Source organism: Equus przewalskii, chromosome X (genome assembly GCF_037783145.1).
Source record: "Equus przewalskii isolate Varuska chromosome X, EquPr2, whole genome shotgun sequence".
Lineage (NCBI taxonomy): Eukaryota > Metazoa > Chordata > Mammalia > Perissodactyla > Equidae > Equus > Equus przewalskii.
This window is the reverse complement of record NC_091863.1, coordinates 2,812,481-2,831,333: the sequence shown is the minus strand read 5'-3', so window position 1 is coordinate 2,831,333 and position 18,853 is coordinate 2,812,481. Positions and strand designations below refer to the sequence as shown.

General features: G+C 37.2%; 1 protein-coding gene across 5 annotated transcripts; it reads right to left on the bottom strand.

Annotated features, from left to right (window-relative positions):
• Nucleotides 1-7,064: 7,064 nt before the first annotated feature.
• Nucleotides 7,065-18,590, bottom strand: LOC103543348 (odorant-binding protein-like). 5 transcript variants are annotated; one of them, XM_070606194.1, is made up of 9 exons: nucleotides 18,435-18,590; nucleotides 17,766-17,924; nucleotides 16,220-16,393; nucleotides 15,440-15,579; nucleotides 11,789-11,859; nucleotides 9,573-9,683; nucleotides 8,503-8,604; nucleotides 8,241-8,290; nucleotides 7,065-7,276 (listed from the first exon to the last, which is right to left on the bottom strand). In XM_070606194.1, the coding sequence occupies exons 3-8, from the start codon at nucleotides 16,361-16,363 to the stop codon at nucleotides 8,271-8,273; spliced, it is 588 nt and encodes a 195-aa protein (XP_070462295.1). In that variant the 5' UTR covers nucleotides 16,364-16,393; nucleotides 17,766-17,924; nucleotides 18,435-18,590; the 3' UTR covers nucleotides 7,065-7,276; nucleotides 8,241-8,270. The 5 variants fall into 5 exon arrangements, with proteins under 5 accessions (XP_070462295.1, XP_070462292.1, XP_070462296.1 ...); XM_070606191.1 differs by having other exon boundaries at nucleotides 16,220-16,525; nucleotides 18,435-18,573; XM_070606195.1 differs by having other exon boundaries at nucleotides 17,809-17,924; nucleotides 18,435-18,573.
• Between the last annotated feature and the right edge of the window lie 263 nt (nucleotides 18,591-18,853).

Below are 18,853 nucleotides of genomic sequence, written 5' to 3'. Positions count from 1 at the left end.
CATGTAAACATGGAGGAATCTAAAATTTTAGAAGAAATGGAGGAAAAATACAAGCCCCTGTTTGAAACCTGTTCTCGAAACTAAAGAGTATAGCTATCAAGACAGGCCTTAGTGCTTCTCACAGCCCTGGCAAAGATCTGTTCGATAACATAATAGGCCGAAAAAGCACAACAAAGAGGAGATAGAAATTACGGGTTTAATTTAAACAAAACAGAAACTTCTTATGTGAAAACACCTTAAAGAAGATTAAACACAAAGTCACATGTATGTATACAAACACACTGCACACACACAAAAGAAAACACACAAAAACATATGCTGTGCATATATGATATGTGGACATTGCATACACAAAATATATATATTAATTACATATACATGCCACATATGTAACAAAAGCCCTTCTGTGTCACTGTGTGTATGTACATGACAAAGAACATGTATTTGGAATATGTGAAGAATGCATTTAACACATTTTATAAGGTGAAATAACCCAAATAAAATTGAATAAATTATTGAATACTGTTAAATATGCATAAATACTATAATGCAACAATTCCATTCCTACCCAAGAGAAATGAAAATGTATGCCAACATAAAGATAGTACAGAGCTATTCACATCAGAGTTATTCAAAATAACCACACCGTGAAAACAACTTTGCCTAACAACTGGAAAATGTACAATTTTCATATATCCAAATTGGCAAAGGAAAAAGTGACTACTTGTATATGCAGCCACGTGGATACATTTTTAAAGCATTACACTGAGTGAGAGAACCGGTGGAAAAAGATGCATAGTGTATAATTCCATTGCATGAAGTTCTAGACCAGGTGAGAAAAAGCAGATCACTAGTTGACTATGTCAGATGGGAGACATTCAATGAGGAAGGAAAGAAAGGGAACTTTCTGCTGTGATGGAAAAGTTCTATATCTTGACTATGGCAGTGGTGAAACAGGTGTACACACATGTCAAAACTCATGGCACTACGCCTTTCAAAATGGTGCATATAATTCCATCTAAACACATTTAATAAAGTTGGTTTCAAAAAGAGTGGCCACGTGCAAAGTCAACTAAACAGAGGACACAAAAACGGTACATATGACAAACAAAAAGAGAATCCAGTATTCTTAAAAAGTGACTGAAAACTGACAGGAGTATCTATCGCGATATGATATGTGTGTGTGTGTGTATATTTTGGTTACATATATGCAATCATTTATATATTATATATGGTATATAATCAGTTATATATGTTTATAAACAAGTCTCTCCAAGCATAATCCTCTTAGTTTGATTCTTAATGTCCTCATTGTTCAGAATGTGTCTGTGTTTGCAGGAGTGTGTGTACGTGAAGGGAGAAAGAGAGAGAGATTCTCAAATCCCTCTTATGTCTTTAGACATGAGGTCTTCAGAAATAGACTTCCTTCAGTTTCTTATAACAAATGATTTTTTTTGTATCTGTGCTTAATTGTTTTTCCATAGGAAAAATTGTACCCCCTTTCACTTCAATTCCAATTGCTTCCCAGTTCCTGATTTTCTCTCTTTACTTTCGGCCTTTTTCTCGCAACTTTCTTCCAGCCAGTAACTCTGCTCAGGTATTTCTAAGTATATAAATGTTTTCTTCAAATCTTCTGTTTCCTCCTGGAGTTGCTTCTTTGCAAATTTTCTGTTTATACTGCTGGACCCTTTTGAAGTTTAACCTATCCTTACTTCTCGATATGGTTATATCTGGATTCGAAGGACTGCAAGAAGCAAAAATTAACATTTTACTTTCCACCTACAATATAAATACATATTTTAATCTTATGGGCAATAGATCTCTTAGCACGAAATGGTGCTTTTAGATACCTGACATTTCATTGCTTCAACAATTTCTCCTGCTTCGTGTCGTTATCCTAGGATTCTTCAGCATAAGCTGAAATGTTAGTGTGGAAATAATCGCTCTTTCTGGGCAATATTGTCAACATATGCAATTATAGGTGTTACTAATTAAGCAGTAAAATTCAACTGTTTGTGTGTGTGTGTCTCTGTGTTTCTGTGAGAGAGAGAGACATTGATCTATAATTCCTAAAATATTCTCACTTGAATTTTCATGAATCTAAATGATCAATTTGAAACTTAAGAATTAAATTTGAGAATCAAAACCTTGTTTCTTCTGTATTTCATGAGTTCATAGGGGAAGCATAATCATAAAGAAGTAGACTTTGACTGCATCTGCACACTTCAGTGGATATCCATTTCCGAAGCTTGCCCTGTTTTCAGAGTTCTCTGGGGTACTCATTTCCCATGCAGATTTCTAGGCTTGAAGCAGAAAGTTCAGTTTGACCCGATCTGGGGAAGGCTGTCTAACACTGTTTACAAGGTCTTGGTTTCTAACCAGGGGTCATTGTGGCACCCACAAGAGACACTTGGACATGTCTGGTGACATTTTTGGCTGTCGCTATGGGAGAGGGGTGGTATGCCTTCCATCTAGTGGGTAGAGAATAATTATCCTGCTAAACATCCTACAATGCACTGGACAGCCCCTAATAATGGGGAATTGTTCATCCCCAAGTGTCATAGAGGCCAAAGTTGAGAAATCTGGGTTAACATATAGTAACCTGTCTCGCTCATACTGGATAAATCCCAAGCCCCTGTAATAGCCTGCACATCCCTCCATGATCTGCTTCTTTTCCTCACCCATTTGCAGCTACTCTGCCTCTCTGTCCCTCTGGTCCGGCCACACTGGACTGCTTATGACTCAGATGCTTGCCCATCCCGACAATGTGCAAAGCTCCCTTCCCCTTCCAACTTCATACTCACTTTTTTTCTCATATCCAGTCGCTATGCACTAAAGAGTAAATTCCACAGTGTCATAGTCTTTGAAGCTTAGGCTTTGGCTGCATCCTAGCGCCTCGAGCTGGTGAATGAATGTGTCAGTGTATGTCTCAGGGTTTTTTTTTTTTTTTCATTTGATTGGGCAAATATGGGCAATGCTGCCGTATAACAGGGACATTTCTTTGTGAAAAAAATAACAAAGTAGCAGTTAAGAACCCAGAATCTGGGGCCATGCCCAAGAGACATTCAATTTAACTCACTGGAGTATAGCTGAAATAGAAGGAATTCTTGTCAGCACAGTCAGTTGGGCGATGCAGCCAGGCTCTAGAAGGCAGGCGTAGGCTGACCTAGGGGTGTTTAGAACGAAGTAGGAGTTAAGCAGCATCCCATCTGTATGACTAGTTTTACCTGAGACACATGAAGAAAGAGAAAGAGAGTCATGAGGGGTTCAATACGACAAAAGGGAATGCTGTATAAAGAAGAAAGGAAGATATGCAAATTGGTATTTAGGGAAGTGCCCCGGAAATAGATTAACAGAAAATTGAGAACCCTCTATCAAATACTTACATTTCACTGTATCTTCTAAGGATGCCTCATGGGTCTGACTAAGGAAAGCATCACCATTTTCCCACTAAATATCATGTTGTTTGGAAATAGTTTGAGGTGGCAAACAGCCCAGCCAAAGCACAGATGAACATGAAATGTGAATATAAGAAGCCACATCATCACCTCATCTCGAATTTTCTTCCTAGAAAGCCTCACTCCTTGGAGCTTTCCTTCAGCCATGCTGGCCATTGAGATTCCCTCAAAGCCAACCATGTGGACAGAAAAAGAAACGTATACAAAAATCTGACCTATTCCATGAACTTCCTAGGTTTTTTTGAAACTTCTGGAAACTTAGAGTTATGCAAACAGATATGGACAGACTAGGTATGACATCCTACAAATGTCAGAGAGGGCAGCTTCCAGAAAGAAGGTCCCACTGTCTCTTGCCAGTGTTTACCTTTGGTTTCATGTTTGTGTGTTGGTGTTTTTCAGGTGGTTCAGTTGGTTCAGTTTGTTCTCTTTTTAATTTCAGAGTCTCCATTTGTTTTACTTAATGTTGGGCCCTCTGTTCCTGTGGTGATATTTTAGTCAGTCAGCTTTGAGACATAGTCCATTATCAAAACATTTCATGTCAATTAAATAGAAATTGCTTTTTTACACCCTCTTCTTGAGTTTTGACTTGTGCCATGTTTGAAGCCAAAGCCCATGTCAGCAACAGGGATTCACATACTGGCCCTTCTCAAGTTGGATGCACTCAGTGACAGAACAGGACGCAGTTCTCTGAAGAATGACTTGATTTGTCTTGTTCTCTTACAGTAACATACTAGAAGATATCATAGAGTCCAATAAACCATCCACTTACTCAAGTATGCCTTATAAAGAAAGTGTGGGGGCTGGCCCAGTGGCACAGTGGTGAAGTTCACACATTCTGCTTCTCGGCGGCCCGGGGTTTGCTGGTTTGGATCCCGGGTGCGAGCGTGGCACCACTTGGCAAAAGCCATGCTGTGGTAGGCGTCCCACGTATAAAGTAGAGGAGGATGGGCATGGATGTTGGCTCAGGGCCAGTCTTCCTCAGCAAAAACAGAAGGATTGGCAGTGGTTAACTCAGGGCTAATCTTCCTCAAAAACAAGCAAACAAACAAACAAAAAAGAAAGTGTGTTCTGTAAGATTCCTACTATCCAGGGTTTGCCCAGTGTTCAGTGAATATTGATTTAGTGCATATGATGTGCCCACAACAGCCTAACCTCAAAATTCAGCTGGGAACAGACAGACTCAGTTCATGATCCAGTGAGGTTATCTTCCGGAGAAAGAAGACAGAATACAAACAGGCATCAAAATATAGTGATATTCACCCACCTGAAATTTATAAAATGTTATAAACCAATGTTGCTTCAATAAAAAAAATACACACAAGCTACCTGGTATTTTCCAAATATATCACCTGTTTCTAATTCTCGGATAAAACAAAAAAAAATGAACAATGTAAGAACGTGGAGTGTGCTGGCGTAGGAGGGGTCTCCTATTTCAGAAGTCGACACCATTTCCATAGGGAAGGGTTGTGAGATAAGCTCTGACGATTGTTGGAAGGGTAAGTTAAATATATATCTCCAGGAAGAACAAGGTAGGAAGTGAGAACAGAAAATACAAAGATATTTTGAGGGATCAGTTTTCTTCTACCTATCAAAATTCTAACCAAGCATTCACTTTCATAAGGCATTTCCATTTATAGAAATTTTAAAATAATAGATAAATATAAAAATCATTCACTGGTCTGTGTTTTATACTGTTAGAATATTTAAAAATAAATTTAACGGTCTGGTAGTTATGACACATTCAACATGGAAAATGTAAGAAAGTAAAATAAAAAATTAGATCTCCATGAATCAACATATGAATAATCGCTGAAATGATTACTATGTGAGAAAGACAGAGACATGGTTCTCTTTGTATTTTGTTTCTGATGTTATGTCTGTGTGAAACAAAAACTGCAGTCTGATATATTACTAGGTTTGTGTGTTAATGAAATTGCATGCATATGTATAGGTAGAATTTATATCAAGCTTTTGGGAGTACCTAATGCTGGTCAGAGGGAGAAAGGAGCAAGTTGGGATGGAAAGTACTTCCATATGAACTCATATGATCATGTCTGTACAGACATCTGTGTCAGATGTGGGGATTTAGGCTATGCTGACCTCATAAAAGGGGTAGGACAGTCTTCCCTCATCTTGTCTTTCTGAAAACTTTGTCTAAGTTTCATGCTCTTTCTTTGCATGCTTGAAAAGATTTGCTAGTGAAATCTTCTGGACCTGCAACTTCTTTATGGAAAGTTCTATGATGGCAGATTCAATTGCTTTAATAATTACAGGACTATGGAAATGTTCTATTTCATCTTGTGTCAACTTTGGCGCCACATCTTTCAAGAAATGTGTCCATTTCATCCAGTGTCAAATTTGTTGGAATATCTTTGTCAACTATTCTCCTGATTTCAGTAGGATTTGTGGTGATAACCCCTTTTTTCTTACTTATATTACTCATGCATACACACACACACACACACACATATATAATATTTCACAATTTTTAAACTGTTTATGCCACGTGTTGCCTTTGAACATCCCTTCAGATATTCAGGTTAGATTTACCTCACTCACTTTCTATTTTATGGCCTAAGTGTATATCGAACCACCCAATTCAGCATTTCCAGACACACTCTGATGACCAGAGTTAGAACTCTGAATGCATACAATCTTTTATGCCAGAGGGGGAATTCAAACCCTGCCCTTGGCATCTCTAAAACTTCCACCTAAATCCATAATAATCTTCATTATGGATGCCATTGAGTTTTGCAAACTGTAGCCCATGTGGAGGCCATGTCTGTTTCAGTAACTAAAACATTATTTGTTCTGTTAAATATTGCTTAGCTCTACTTTTATCTTCCTAGTGTGTGGAGCATGTCTCTGAACTTTGGCCCACACTTTGGAATAAGTCCTGTATCCAGTGAGCTGGATGTCTTAGATGATAAACTCCTTGTGTGTCCTGGATAGTCGATCCATGTGCTCTGCCTGCTACAGTGAGAATGGCCATTCCTTGGAAATCCTCTGTCTTCTGCTTTGTGAAGCACAGTTAGGTGGCATACCTTCTTTAGATGTTGAGTAATGTGTTTTCAGCTGCAGCTCTCTAACTGAAGTCTCCGTGGTGTTGTTTCTCTAAGCCCTACACTGACCTTCCGACCCTATGAGTTGACCATGTCTCGGCTGCTGCCCCATCTTAGCTTACTACTGATACTATCATACAGAAATACCAGATTTTCCACTCAACTTCACAGGTGATGGTGGTGTGATACTGATTCCCCCTCAATTATGATACATGGCATTTTAGGCTATCTCTGTATAAATCTCAGTGCGGAGGACCCAGGTTCCTTCCCTGTTGTGAATAAGATGCTTCCTAGGGACTTGTTTCTTGACCAGAATGCCTCATCCCACAACAGTAAAAATATCCATAACCCTCGCCCCCTCCCAGTGTGGGAATATACCGTCTGTCTCTCTCACCTTGACAGCTCTTGGACTTCTCTATTTAATCCTAAATAGAATTGTCTCTTGGGGACATCAGTTCTATTAAAGGTGCATCTTCCTGGATAGCTGTATTTAAGTGAATTTTTTTTTTTTTAAATTAGGTGACTTTCTGCCCAGACACACATGTGCTGTGTACATAGTAAATCACTTTATTTAAACACTCGGAAATTCAGTAACACCACATAGAACACCACATAGTGACTGGGAGAGATGAAATGGGAAAGATAGTATGTTTATGAAGAGAGAAAATTGATGTTAGACAGGAACAGGAAATATTTTCTTCAGATTGTTGATCTTGATTCCATAGAGATGATACGCCTGGTCCTCAGTGACAGGTTCTGTAGGTGAGTAAAACAGGATAAAAGGATGACTTAACCGTGTGACAGCCTGACGGGGTGAGTGTCAGGAAGCAGGGTGTCAAGGACTAGAGGAGCTTTTACTTAACGCAGTGGACAACTTCTTTGTGGAACCTAGTGTTCTCCATCTCTGGGCTGTGAGAGGATCCATATGGGATTTGTCCAAGGAGGCACGCATGGTAGGACTTTTTGTGGTTAGGACACATTCCAGGAGTGTCATGATTCACGATACATTTCATGGGGAAGGCCCGTCTGAAAATGATTTACAGGATCTGTGATTCAGTTACACTCCTTTCCTTTAATTCCAAAGGGTCTGTGGCTTCCGTTCATTATATTCACCCTGGCATCTAATGTTTTTGTTTGCTTTCAGCCTAGATCAATGTTATTGTTTGAGGCTATGTCATTTTAGGAGGTTTAAAGATGACATTCTAAGGAAACCATCTTCAGAAGGGGAATATAAGTTGAACCCATGTTTCACGGAGTGTGGTTGGAAGGCCTCCCATGTGGCTGTCATGGTTATGGAAAATTCAAGATTGTGATTGCAGGTATGGTGAGTTCCCTTTAAGTCCATTTCTCCGGGAGCAGTGACATACACTGGCAACCATGAACTCAGGAGTGAGTGGAAAACTTATTATTTTTCCAGTTGTCCCTACCAACTTCTGGCAATTCCTCCTTCTCTCTAAATGTGTATCATTTGCGTGGTTCTTCTTTGATAACGGTTTGACACCAAAACTGCTTCAACATTAGCCAACTCAACCAATTCGCACTTTAATAGGGCTCTAGAGGAGCAAAACAACCTAATATAGCAGAAAAAATGTTCTCCAGTGACATAATTTAAGTAATTTGGACAAAAATACTAACTTAGAAAATATGGCCCATATAAAGTCACAACGTGTGCTTGTTAAATTATTTGATATCGGCACTAATAGCAGGTACTTTTACTTACAACATTTTGGAGGTCTTCAAGTCCCTGTTTTCATTCACTTGGACAGTCGTCTGAGGATGGGGAAAAAAAAGACACAGGAGAAAAAGAGCCACTGATCAATATCATTGTTCAGTATTTCCAAGGTTTTCCTTCTCATAAATAACAGATTTTATAAAAGATACTTTATAGAAGAGGAAATTTAAAATGAATCAATTTATTTCCCAATAGTGTAGTTACATTGCAGGTAAATGATATATTTAGGAAAAAAATATAGTCACATTACCAATATTGATGATATTCACAATGTTTTCATCTGGAATCTCTTTTTCTCTAACTGCCTCCTTGAACTTCTCAATATCTTCCTGCTGAATATCTTCTCCTTTGCCTGAAAATCACCATACATAAAGCACAGATTTTCCCAAGGAACTAAGAATTTCTGGATCCATGATTGAGAAAAGCGAAGGTACAAATCAGTTCTTCATGTGGAATAATTTCACAGAGTCTCACGTAGTTACCATTTGCCGTGTCACAGTGTCAGCTGCCTGACTTAGGTCCCTGAAAGGAATTAGTCCCCGTCTGACTCTGGAACATCAGCCGAACTCCGAAGCCTCATCAGGAGCGCCATGAACTTTGGGCCCAGGCCCTCTGGACTAGCTCATCTCCTGCCTCTCTGCCACCTTCTTGGAACCTATACCCAACATTCGTGCCCTGTGCTGGACCCAAATAAAGTGGAAACTTGATTCTCGCCTTCCAGAGAAACGTCAGCCCTGCCACACGTAGCAATGGGTGACAACTTTTCCTCTTAGGAACCCCCCCTTCTACCCTTACTTTTTCCAAATTGAACCCTACTCTCCCCATGTCTAAAACACACCCTCAGTGGCCCTCTTTGGTTATTTTGGGGGTGAGATTCTCAAGTTTCATGAGAACAATGCTTTGGAACGATGAAACATGATCAAGATTTATTTGAAAATCTTCAGGTCCAAGGCTTAAAAAGTATTTGAAAAACTGTCATAAAGTGAAGGAATTGAGGTCAACTTGAATATAGTCATGGCTTAGAATCAGTTGACCTGTTAAGAAATTTTTTTTCAAAAATGCAATTGTTATAACTTTAACAAATGGAAATTATTTTCAAAGTCCTGAGGAGCTTCTATCTCCCACCCCTCCCAGCTCTTCTTTTCACCTTTCTTTCTAGGTTACATTGTAGGTACTTAATTCAGTGAACACACAGCCCTAGACCTTGTACCCTTAATAATGAATGATGTCAATACATGCTGATTTTCAGAATAGAAATACTGACAATGTAAATGTTATATGACAATGACAATGGAAATATGGCCAGGATGTAACACATACCAAAGAATGCAACTATGTCAGTGACCAGGCCTTCTTCATCCTCATTGAGAAAATGAGTTATGATAGTATTTTGTGACAAATGAAGAATGTGGATTTCAGTTTTGCCTGCATCTGTGAGAGAGAAGATATATGTATATAGCCTCATGTTAATTAGTTTACTGTTGATTAGATTTATCCTGGATTACTTAGCATATTGGTAACAATGATTACTATGTTGATCTCACTCCAACAGTATAGTGAATGTTAAAATTGATATTGACAGCAGGAAAAGTAGGGAAGAAATTTCTTTATTGCCCCCTTCCTATGCAATGAAATCTTCCTTATTTTCTAGTAGACTAAAATATTTTCTAAAACATGTTCCAATGAAGCCAGCATTTCTGTAAACAACCTGAGCCTGTTGTTATATGGCATATTATGAACTTCAACTTTAAAAGTTCTTTTTATTTCTCTTATCCAAACAATTAATTTGTTTCTCTTTAGCACTGAAATCAGTTTGCCATTGAAAACATTGTGCAACTGTGTACTGAGTACCTCCCTGGTACCAGGCAACCTTCTAAACATTTCATGTAAATTGTTGAATTTCATTTGCCCCTCAATCTAGATGTGTTACTTCACAAATTTATAGCTGCCACTAACATGTTCAACTTAATATTAAGACAATTGTACTTGTGTGAATATGCAGGCTGTGCCAACTAGACAATTCAGATCCCACCTGGACGTTGTATTTCCATCTCTCTGGCTAAGGCCCATCCACTCTGCCATGTTTATAGGGAAAAGAATAAGTGCTGATGTACTTTGCACTATCAATAAACCCTCTAACATCCATTCTCCCTTCAAGCCATAACATAGCACCACATTTGAATCACTTGTCAGGGTTTGATTTAAAACTACGCCAATTTGTGTTTCCCACTGCTATTGTCAGTCTACCATGCCAAAGACTAAGTAGCAGTTGTACAACTTCCAAGTTTCATAGGTAAATCTTGCATAAGCCCCCTGTAAGTCTTTGAGTCTTGGGTTAGATGGGGACAATTTAAATCTCATTTTATGCATGTCTTCAGATTTTTAAAACCAAATATGTTATAGCAATGGTTTTATAAAGGAGGCTTCTGCAGAAAATCTCGCTAAATAGGTTTATAAAGGTAATGCAGGTTATGGAGGCAATGAAAGTAAATATATCTTCTGAGTGTCATGTTGCTATTAAGGCCACTGCTGCTATTGTGTTTGTTATGATTATACATTATTTTCGACAAAATAGAACCTGAGTAGTTTGCAATTCCTCGCTTCCAAGAGGCCTCTACAATAACGGCAGCTCACTTCTTTTCTCTTCCTCCTTAACTTGCCATCTCAAATCCATGTAAAAAGGACTACAAGAATGGAGACAATTATAGGGAAATGGTAGAAAACATTGATGATTCAGACAAAGAAGCAAATAATATAGGGATAAGCAAAATGAAATCCTAATTCAAAATGTCTATTGGTAATATAAAAGGTGAAATACTGATGAATGTGTAGGACAAAATGTCACACATATATTTTACTTATTTGTGTGTTCCTTGCAGAGCCAGTGTGCTATTTCTTTTGTTAGGCAAGGGTTGGAATCACAGATTTATGTACATTTTAATTTTAATTGATTAATTAAACATTAGAACTTTTAAAATCGGGATATTGTTTGAGGTCCTTGAAAAGATTACAGAAATATAAATCTTAATCAATATCTCCTTTGCTTTTAACACAAACCCTGGTTATGAAGAAATGTGCTTAGTGTTTAAATTACTGTGACTTGTTTGGGTTTTAGGTAAGTCAAACCATACATTAAGTGGGATTAAGGTGCTTTAAGATTAATTTTAAAAATGTATTCTGTTAAAGCAAAATGACATTGATATTTAACTCAAGAAAGACCCATTGCACATTAGTTCCTAAGATCATTTTAAATTGTTCCGAAACGTTTTCATCTATCTGAAAACCTTATGAAATAAAAGTTCTCAGAACATACTCTCAGTTCATCATTGAATAACATGCAAAATTGGAAAGAGTCCTCAACATCCTATGATTGAACCCTTTGCACATGACAAAATAAGGTGCTTGGAAAATTTAGGGACTTGTGCCTGGTCACACTACTAGTTATTAGTAGAACTAGAATTCTGATATATGGAGTTCTGAAAAGATGTCAGATTTCAACCCTAATATACTTTTGTCGGTACAATACTCATACTTACAATCACAAATGTAAGCATTTTCTGCTGTTTTTGTTGCCACAGTAGATAATTTTCTGCATTGTCCATTGACCCTTAAAAAGAAAACATCTTTAAGTTGATTGATAAAAATAATAAGAATTAGATGTATAATTCAGACTTTGTTTCACCCTCATATGACCCTGTGTCTGGTATCATTTTGCTGCCTATAAACACTGAGCCTTTCAAAAGAGAAGAACTATGTTGTCCATGATCAAATAAGTCTCCGGTGGCCAGAATGTCTTTTTCAACACATGGAGTCAGAGCGGCAGTTCCAAAGACAAGCTGCAGATACCAAACAGGTTGTGTTTAAAGCCAAGAAAACATGGAGAAATATAAAATTTTAGAGAAGAATGAGGAAGAATACAAGTCTTTGTTTTAAATGTTTTCTCAAAACTGAGGGGTATAGCTATCAAGATAGGCCTTAGTGCTTCTCACAGCCCTGGGAAAGATCTCTTAGATAATATAATAAAGAAAAAAAGTACGATAAACACAAGAAAAACATTACTGGTTTAATTTAATCAAAACAGAAGCTACTTATGTGAAAACAGCTTAATGAAAATTAAAGTCACATATATATATACAAACGCCCTACACACACATAAAAGCAAACTCACACATACACATGATATGTGCATATATGATGATAAATTATGTACACAAAGATATATAATAATTCCACATATATGTCACATATATAACAAAGGTGTGTGTCTCTCTGTGTATGAACATTACAAAGAACATGTATTTGACATATATGAAGAATGCATACAACACAAATAATATAAGGGGAAGCAATCCAACTAAAATTGAATAAATTATTGTACATTATTAAATATGCACAAGTACGATTATGCAGCAATTCCACTCCTACCCAAGAGAAGTGAGAATGTATGCCAATACAAAGATAGTACAGAGCTATTCACATCCAAGTTATTCTGAATAATCACACTGTGAAAACAACATTGCCAAACAACTGGAAAATGTACAGATTTCTCCTATCCAAATTGGCAATGAAATAAGTGACCACATGTTTGTGCAGCCATGTAGATAAATTATTAAAGCATTACGCTGAGTGAGAGAAGCAGTGGAGAAAGATGCATAGTATGTAATTCCATCACACAAAGTTCTAGAACAGGTAAGAAAAAGCAGATGAGTTGTTGTCTATGTCAGAGGCAAGACATTTAATGGGGAGGAAAAGAAAGGGAACTTTCTGCTGTGATGGAAAAGTTTTATATCTTGGCTGTGGCAGTGGTGAACCAGGTGTACACACATGTCAAAACTCATTGAACAACACCTTTCAAGAAGGTACGTGTAACTCCATGTAAATACACTTCGATAAAGTTGATTTCAAAATCAATGGCCACATGTAAAGTCAATTAAACAGAGGACACAAAAATTGTTAATATGACAAACAAAAAGATAATCCAGTATTGTTAAAAAACTTACTGAAAACTGACAGATATATTGGGACAGGATATATGTGTGTGTATATATTTTGATTATATGTATGCGATCACTTATATATAATATATAGTCAATTATATATGTTTATAAGCCAGTCTCTCCAAGCATAATCCTCTTATTTTTTTTCTTAATGGTTTTATTCTCAAAATATGTGTCTGTGTTTGCGTGAGGGTGTGAAAGTGATGGGAGAGAGAAAGAGATTCTTTTGTCGTTGTTTTTAAAGATTGGCCCTGAGCTAACATCTGTTGCCAATCTTCCTTTTTTTCCTTCTTCCCAAAGCCCCCCAGTACATAGTTGTATATTCTAGTTGTAGGTCCTGCTAGCTGTGCTTTTTGGGACACCGCCTCAGCATGGCCTGATGAATGATGCTAAGTCCATGCCCAGGATCCAAACTGTCGGAACACTGAGCCACTGAAGTATAGCACGTGAACTTAAGCACTGGGCCGCCAGGCCAGCCCCAAGAGAGATTCTTGAATCCCCCTTATATATTTAGAAGTTAAGTTTGAGAAATAGACTTCATTCAATTTCTTATAGCAAATTATTCTTGAATCTGCCCTAAATTATTTTCATTGGGAAAAATTGTACTTCCTTTCACTTCAAGTCTAATTTCTTCCCAATTCCTAACTTTGTCACTTTACTTTCGGCCCTTTTATCACAAATTTCTTCCAGCCAGTAAGTTTGTGAGGTATTTATAAGTATGGAAATGTTTCCTTCAAATCTTCTTTTTCCTCCTAAAGTTACTTCTTTCCAAATTTCCTTTTCTTTATACTGCCAAAATTTTTTGAAATATTAAGCGATCCTTACTTCTCTATGCAATTATATCTGGATTTGAATCATTACAAAAAGGAAAAATTAACATTTTACTTTCCGCCTACAATATAAATACATATTTTAATCTTATGGGCTACAGATCTCTTAGCCCAAAATTATGCTTTTGCATGCCCTACATTTCATGGCTTCAATGATTTCTCCTGCTTCATGTCATTATCCTAGGATTCTTCTACTTAAACTTAAATTTTAGTGCGGAAACCATTGTTCTTTCTGGGCAGTATCGTCAGCATATGTGATTACAGGTGTTACTAATTTAGCAATAATTTCAAATGTGTGTGTGTCTGTGTCTTTGTGTGTCTGTGAGAGAGACATTGATCTATAATTTCGTATATATTCCCATTTGGCTTAAAGGCATATTCATGGATCTATATGGTCGCTTTGAAACTTCACAATTAAATTTGAGACTCAAAACCTTGTTTCTTCCACATTTCAAGAGTTCATGGGAGAAGCATAATCAGAAAGAAGTAGACTTTGACTGCATACTTCAGTAGAGACTCATTTCTAGTGTGGAGAGTTAAAACTAATACTTTAACATATAACATTCCTCAGAACTCACTCTAATTTTCTTTCTAAATCTCAACTTGTACAATTACCTCCATGTATTTTTACATAGTTGCATGGCCCTATTCATTATTTCCTTAACACCTGAGTAAATGATTATTTACAATGGCCAACACATGGAAACTACCTGAGTGTCTATCTGCAGATGAAAGATAAAGAACATGCTTTATATATTTACATATATAATATATATAACATATATAATATATATAATTGAATATTAATCAACCATAAAAAAGAATGAAAGTCTGCCATTTGCAACAACGTGGATGGATCTAGAGGATATTATGCTAAGTGAAGTAAGACATTTGAGTTCTTAATAAAATGCCTGCAATATGGTGAGCATTTGGTATATAACCTTTGAAGCAATGAAGGCTTTAATGAATTTAGTAATGATTAAAAATTACTGTGAGCACAGATCCCCCAAATATGAACCACCTTTTACAAATTATACGTAAAAGATTCAGGCTAGTAGTAGGAACTGTAGAGTTTGAGGAATCTATGTCCTCTTGGCTGCTTTTGTCCCTCTTTTCTTTAATCGAATTATTCTAGTGGAGCTTCTGTGACTCTGTGCCTTCCAAGCAAATCTTCCAGGGCATCCTCTAGAGGATAGTGCTGGAACTGACATGACAACTACAAAGCCCCTTCTAAACAAACAACTCAGAGACTCGCGTTCTTGAACATAATCCAGATATTTCAACACAAATGTGGAAGGTGGACAGACCCCCTCTCAGGGTCGAACATTTATATGTGTTTTCATTCTGTGTTTTTACTTACTTGACAAAAAACGTGAAGTGGATTGTGTCACCTGCACTGTTAAAATCAAGTGTACGCATAAAAGCTCTGAATGGTCCATTCTCACTGAGCTTCTCTATGTTACTGGCTGCGCCGTAAATGGTGTTCCATTCTCCTGAAAGCTAAAAGCAAAGTTCCATTCAGAAATTTTAGTCATGATCTTTTTACTTTTTCTGACGTCATCCATCATGTGTTTTCTTTCCCTTTTACATCAGCACTAAACTGTCTATTAAACAAAGCAAGGTTTATAAAATAATGTGAAAACCCAAGTCAAGGGTAAAAGAAGAAATGGAGATATTTCTGAAATAGCTTGAGTTCTGTTATCAAAACAAAACTCCAGTTCAACAGTTCTCTGGCTGGTTCTCCATCTTAGACAAGGACAATAGAATTGCATAAGGAGCTAATTAATAGACAATATAGACAATACCGAGACAATATAAGACAAGTACAGTAGAAATATGTAAGGAGCCAATTAATAGACAATATAGACAAGGCAGAGACAATGTTAGACAAATACAGTAGAAATATGTAAGGAGCCAGTTAATAGACAATATAGACAATGCAGAATCAATGTTAGACAAGTGCAGTAGAAATGTGTAAGGAGCAATTAATAGAGTGATTCTGGGATGGAGGTAAATTGCTAGGCTTAGGTGCACATAAATTTGGATACACATATAACAACCCCAAAAGGGACACACGCACACACACACACACACACACACACCTCCAAGCCCTCTTCTCAGACCAGCCAACCCTTGTTACCTGTGAGTAATCAGTCTCAGACTGAGGGTCCTGGTCAGCACAAACCACACCAAGTACAAGAGTCAGCAGCAGAATCTTCATCTCGTTGGCGCTTGTCGTCCTTCCTCTGGAGAAGCTGAGTGTGCGCCAGTTGTTAGAGAGCATACAATTTGTGGCACTTTTTATAGTATTGCTCTGTTGACATGACACATAATGAACCAGCGGTTGTGAATCATAAGACCTTGGTTATGTAAAACCCTTCTTATAATATCCTGGTTGGCAGTGATGAGCTTTCATGGCATTCTGTTATTTTCATGATGAGATTAGCTTTAAGAGAAGCATAAATTTATCTGTGTGTTTGACCTTTACCTTAAGTGAGAGATCACAATGCACATGAAGTATTTGAAGGACCGCAATATTTATCCTCTTAGATCCTGAGTTCCAAAATGGAATAAGTATTCTAAGACCTGTATCCCCAACTCCTGCATTATTTCCTTAACATGGAGGAGGTATGTTTAAACTTATTTTCTAAAAGTAAGATGTTTCTGTCTGGTTTAACAATATAAAATTGTGGCATCTAGGCTATGAATCACTTATCAAAACATTCCTCAGAAGTGTCTATATTTAAGATTAATGAAATATTTTCAACAAGAGCAAATTCTTGTCTGTTTACCCTACTTAAGAATCTCTCCCAAATCCATGTCTACAATTTCATTTTGCTGAGAGTGCCCAACTTAATCTCCGTAAAATTTATGAGGTTTCTGCCTCATGTATGGCTCCTGATATTGATATCTGTGTTCTTTCAAGCCATCCTCCTGAACTGGCCACGCGGTGGGCAGCCTAGCTTAGAGATAAACCACAGGAAACCAATCTCTAAATAACACTCAATCAATTATTTGCCATGTATGTATTTTCTTTGCTAAGTGTCTCTGCAATCCATTTGTTCAATACTGATTAGGCTGTTTGATTTCTTATTATTTAGTTTGGAGATTTCTTTATATATTCTGGGTACAAGACCTATTTCACATAGAAGATTTGCAAGTATTTTCTCCCAAGTATTTTCTCCCAGTGCCTGGCTTCTCTTTTCATTCCCTTAATACTGTACCTCAAAGACCCAACTATCTTCCTTTTGCTAAAGATCAGGTTGTATGTTGATTGTTTGCACTCAAGTATCTTGCTTTGGGGTCTTATCTAAGAAATAATGGCTTACCCCAAGGTCACAGACTTTCTCCTATTGCTTCTTCTGGAATTTGTAGCTTTAGATTTTACATATAGTCTATGATTCAATTTGAGTTTACTATATGGGGCAAAGTATGGGTTGAAGTTCTTTATATTATTCTTTTTTGCATATGGATATCCAATATTTCTAGCAAGTTTTGTTGGAAAGGCTATTTGTTTCCCCTGAATTTCTTTTGAATATTTATTGAAAATCCATTGTCTCTATATTCTTGTCACTTCCCCTGTAACAGGTTTTGTTTGGTTTGGTTTTATATTCCCCATTCTCTTTCACAAATTTTGGGCAATATTCAACAAAACACAGTTGGGACATGAAGTTCATATGACTTACTTTAGGAATAAAATAGAATAAGAATTAGGATCCAAAGACCAACCATTTATGGCAATCTTGCAGAATAACTGCTAATTTATTTTCCTTTGGGTGACAGTTCAGCCAAACTTCTTCATGTTTTTGGTTTCCTGAGAGACCCCAGGCAAGTTGCCTATTCCTCTGAGGAGAAAATCATATCAGCATAAAACATTGATCACCTCCTTCTTCCCCGAAGCAGGCTCGTTCATCCACATTATTAAGAGCACCTGCCATGTAAATGCCCCATAACCTCATTGGAAGAAAAGCATATGAAAAATTCATTTTCATTGTTCTGTTTTCCTAACAGCTTCATGAGAAGCTGGTCTTCAATATATTATTTATCCTTTGACTCAATTGATTCTCCAAGGTAGGAGAAAAGAGTGATAGTGCTTCCCCAATTTTCAGCAGTTTGAAAATAAAAAGTAAATTTCCTCCTCTCTCTGTACAGTTGGCTATTTTCAAAGACATTGAATCAGCCAAAGAACCTCTTCTTTTTTTACACATATTTCCATATCTGTTTATTTATTTCCCCAGTAATTTATCAGATAGATATATTTTGATTATACTATGAAAATGAAAAGACAATGGGGCTCTCATGATTTCCAAGTCAGATGAGAGAAAACACCCAGCGTACTGACACAGGGCAACTACCTGTTCCCGGGACACCTCAGAGCCTCAGAACCATTCTCTTTGTTGGCTGTCTGACTTTGAGCAGAGCTTGGCTGGACGGAGACTTCCACCTATGTCTTCAGTTGGCCGCTGGCATTCCTACTCAGAACGGATCAACACTGTTTGTTCCATGTTCTTGTCTTTCTTAATGTCTGTTTTCTTTTGTCTTGGTTCCAAGATTTTTTTATGTTTGTTTTACTTATTCCTCTGTGTATTGTGCTATTTAATCTCTGATTGCAAAAGCTATGAAATGGAAAGTTTTCATGTCTCACAATGTCCTCAAAAATTTTCCCCATCACCTCACTGATTTTGAGAATTTTGAGCAGGTGTATAATCCCCGCTAACATAGTGTTCCATTCATTTTCCCCTCTCCATCTCTTCTTATGTACCTCTAACATTTC

Bases quoted from the DNA above. Each gene is read 5' to 3' on its own strand.
- LOC103543348 (XM_070606195.1), bottom strand. The intron at 9,684-11,788 runs GTAAGTATGAGT...TCTCTCTCACAG, and splicing joins AAATGCTTACATTTGTGATT to ATGCAGGCAAAACTGAAATC. The intron at 8,291-8,502 runs GTAATGTGACTA...CCCCATCCTCAG, and splicing joins TGTGAATATCATCAATATTG to ACGACTGTCCAAGTGAATGA.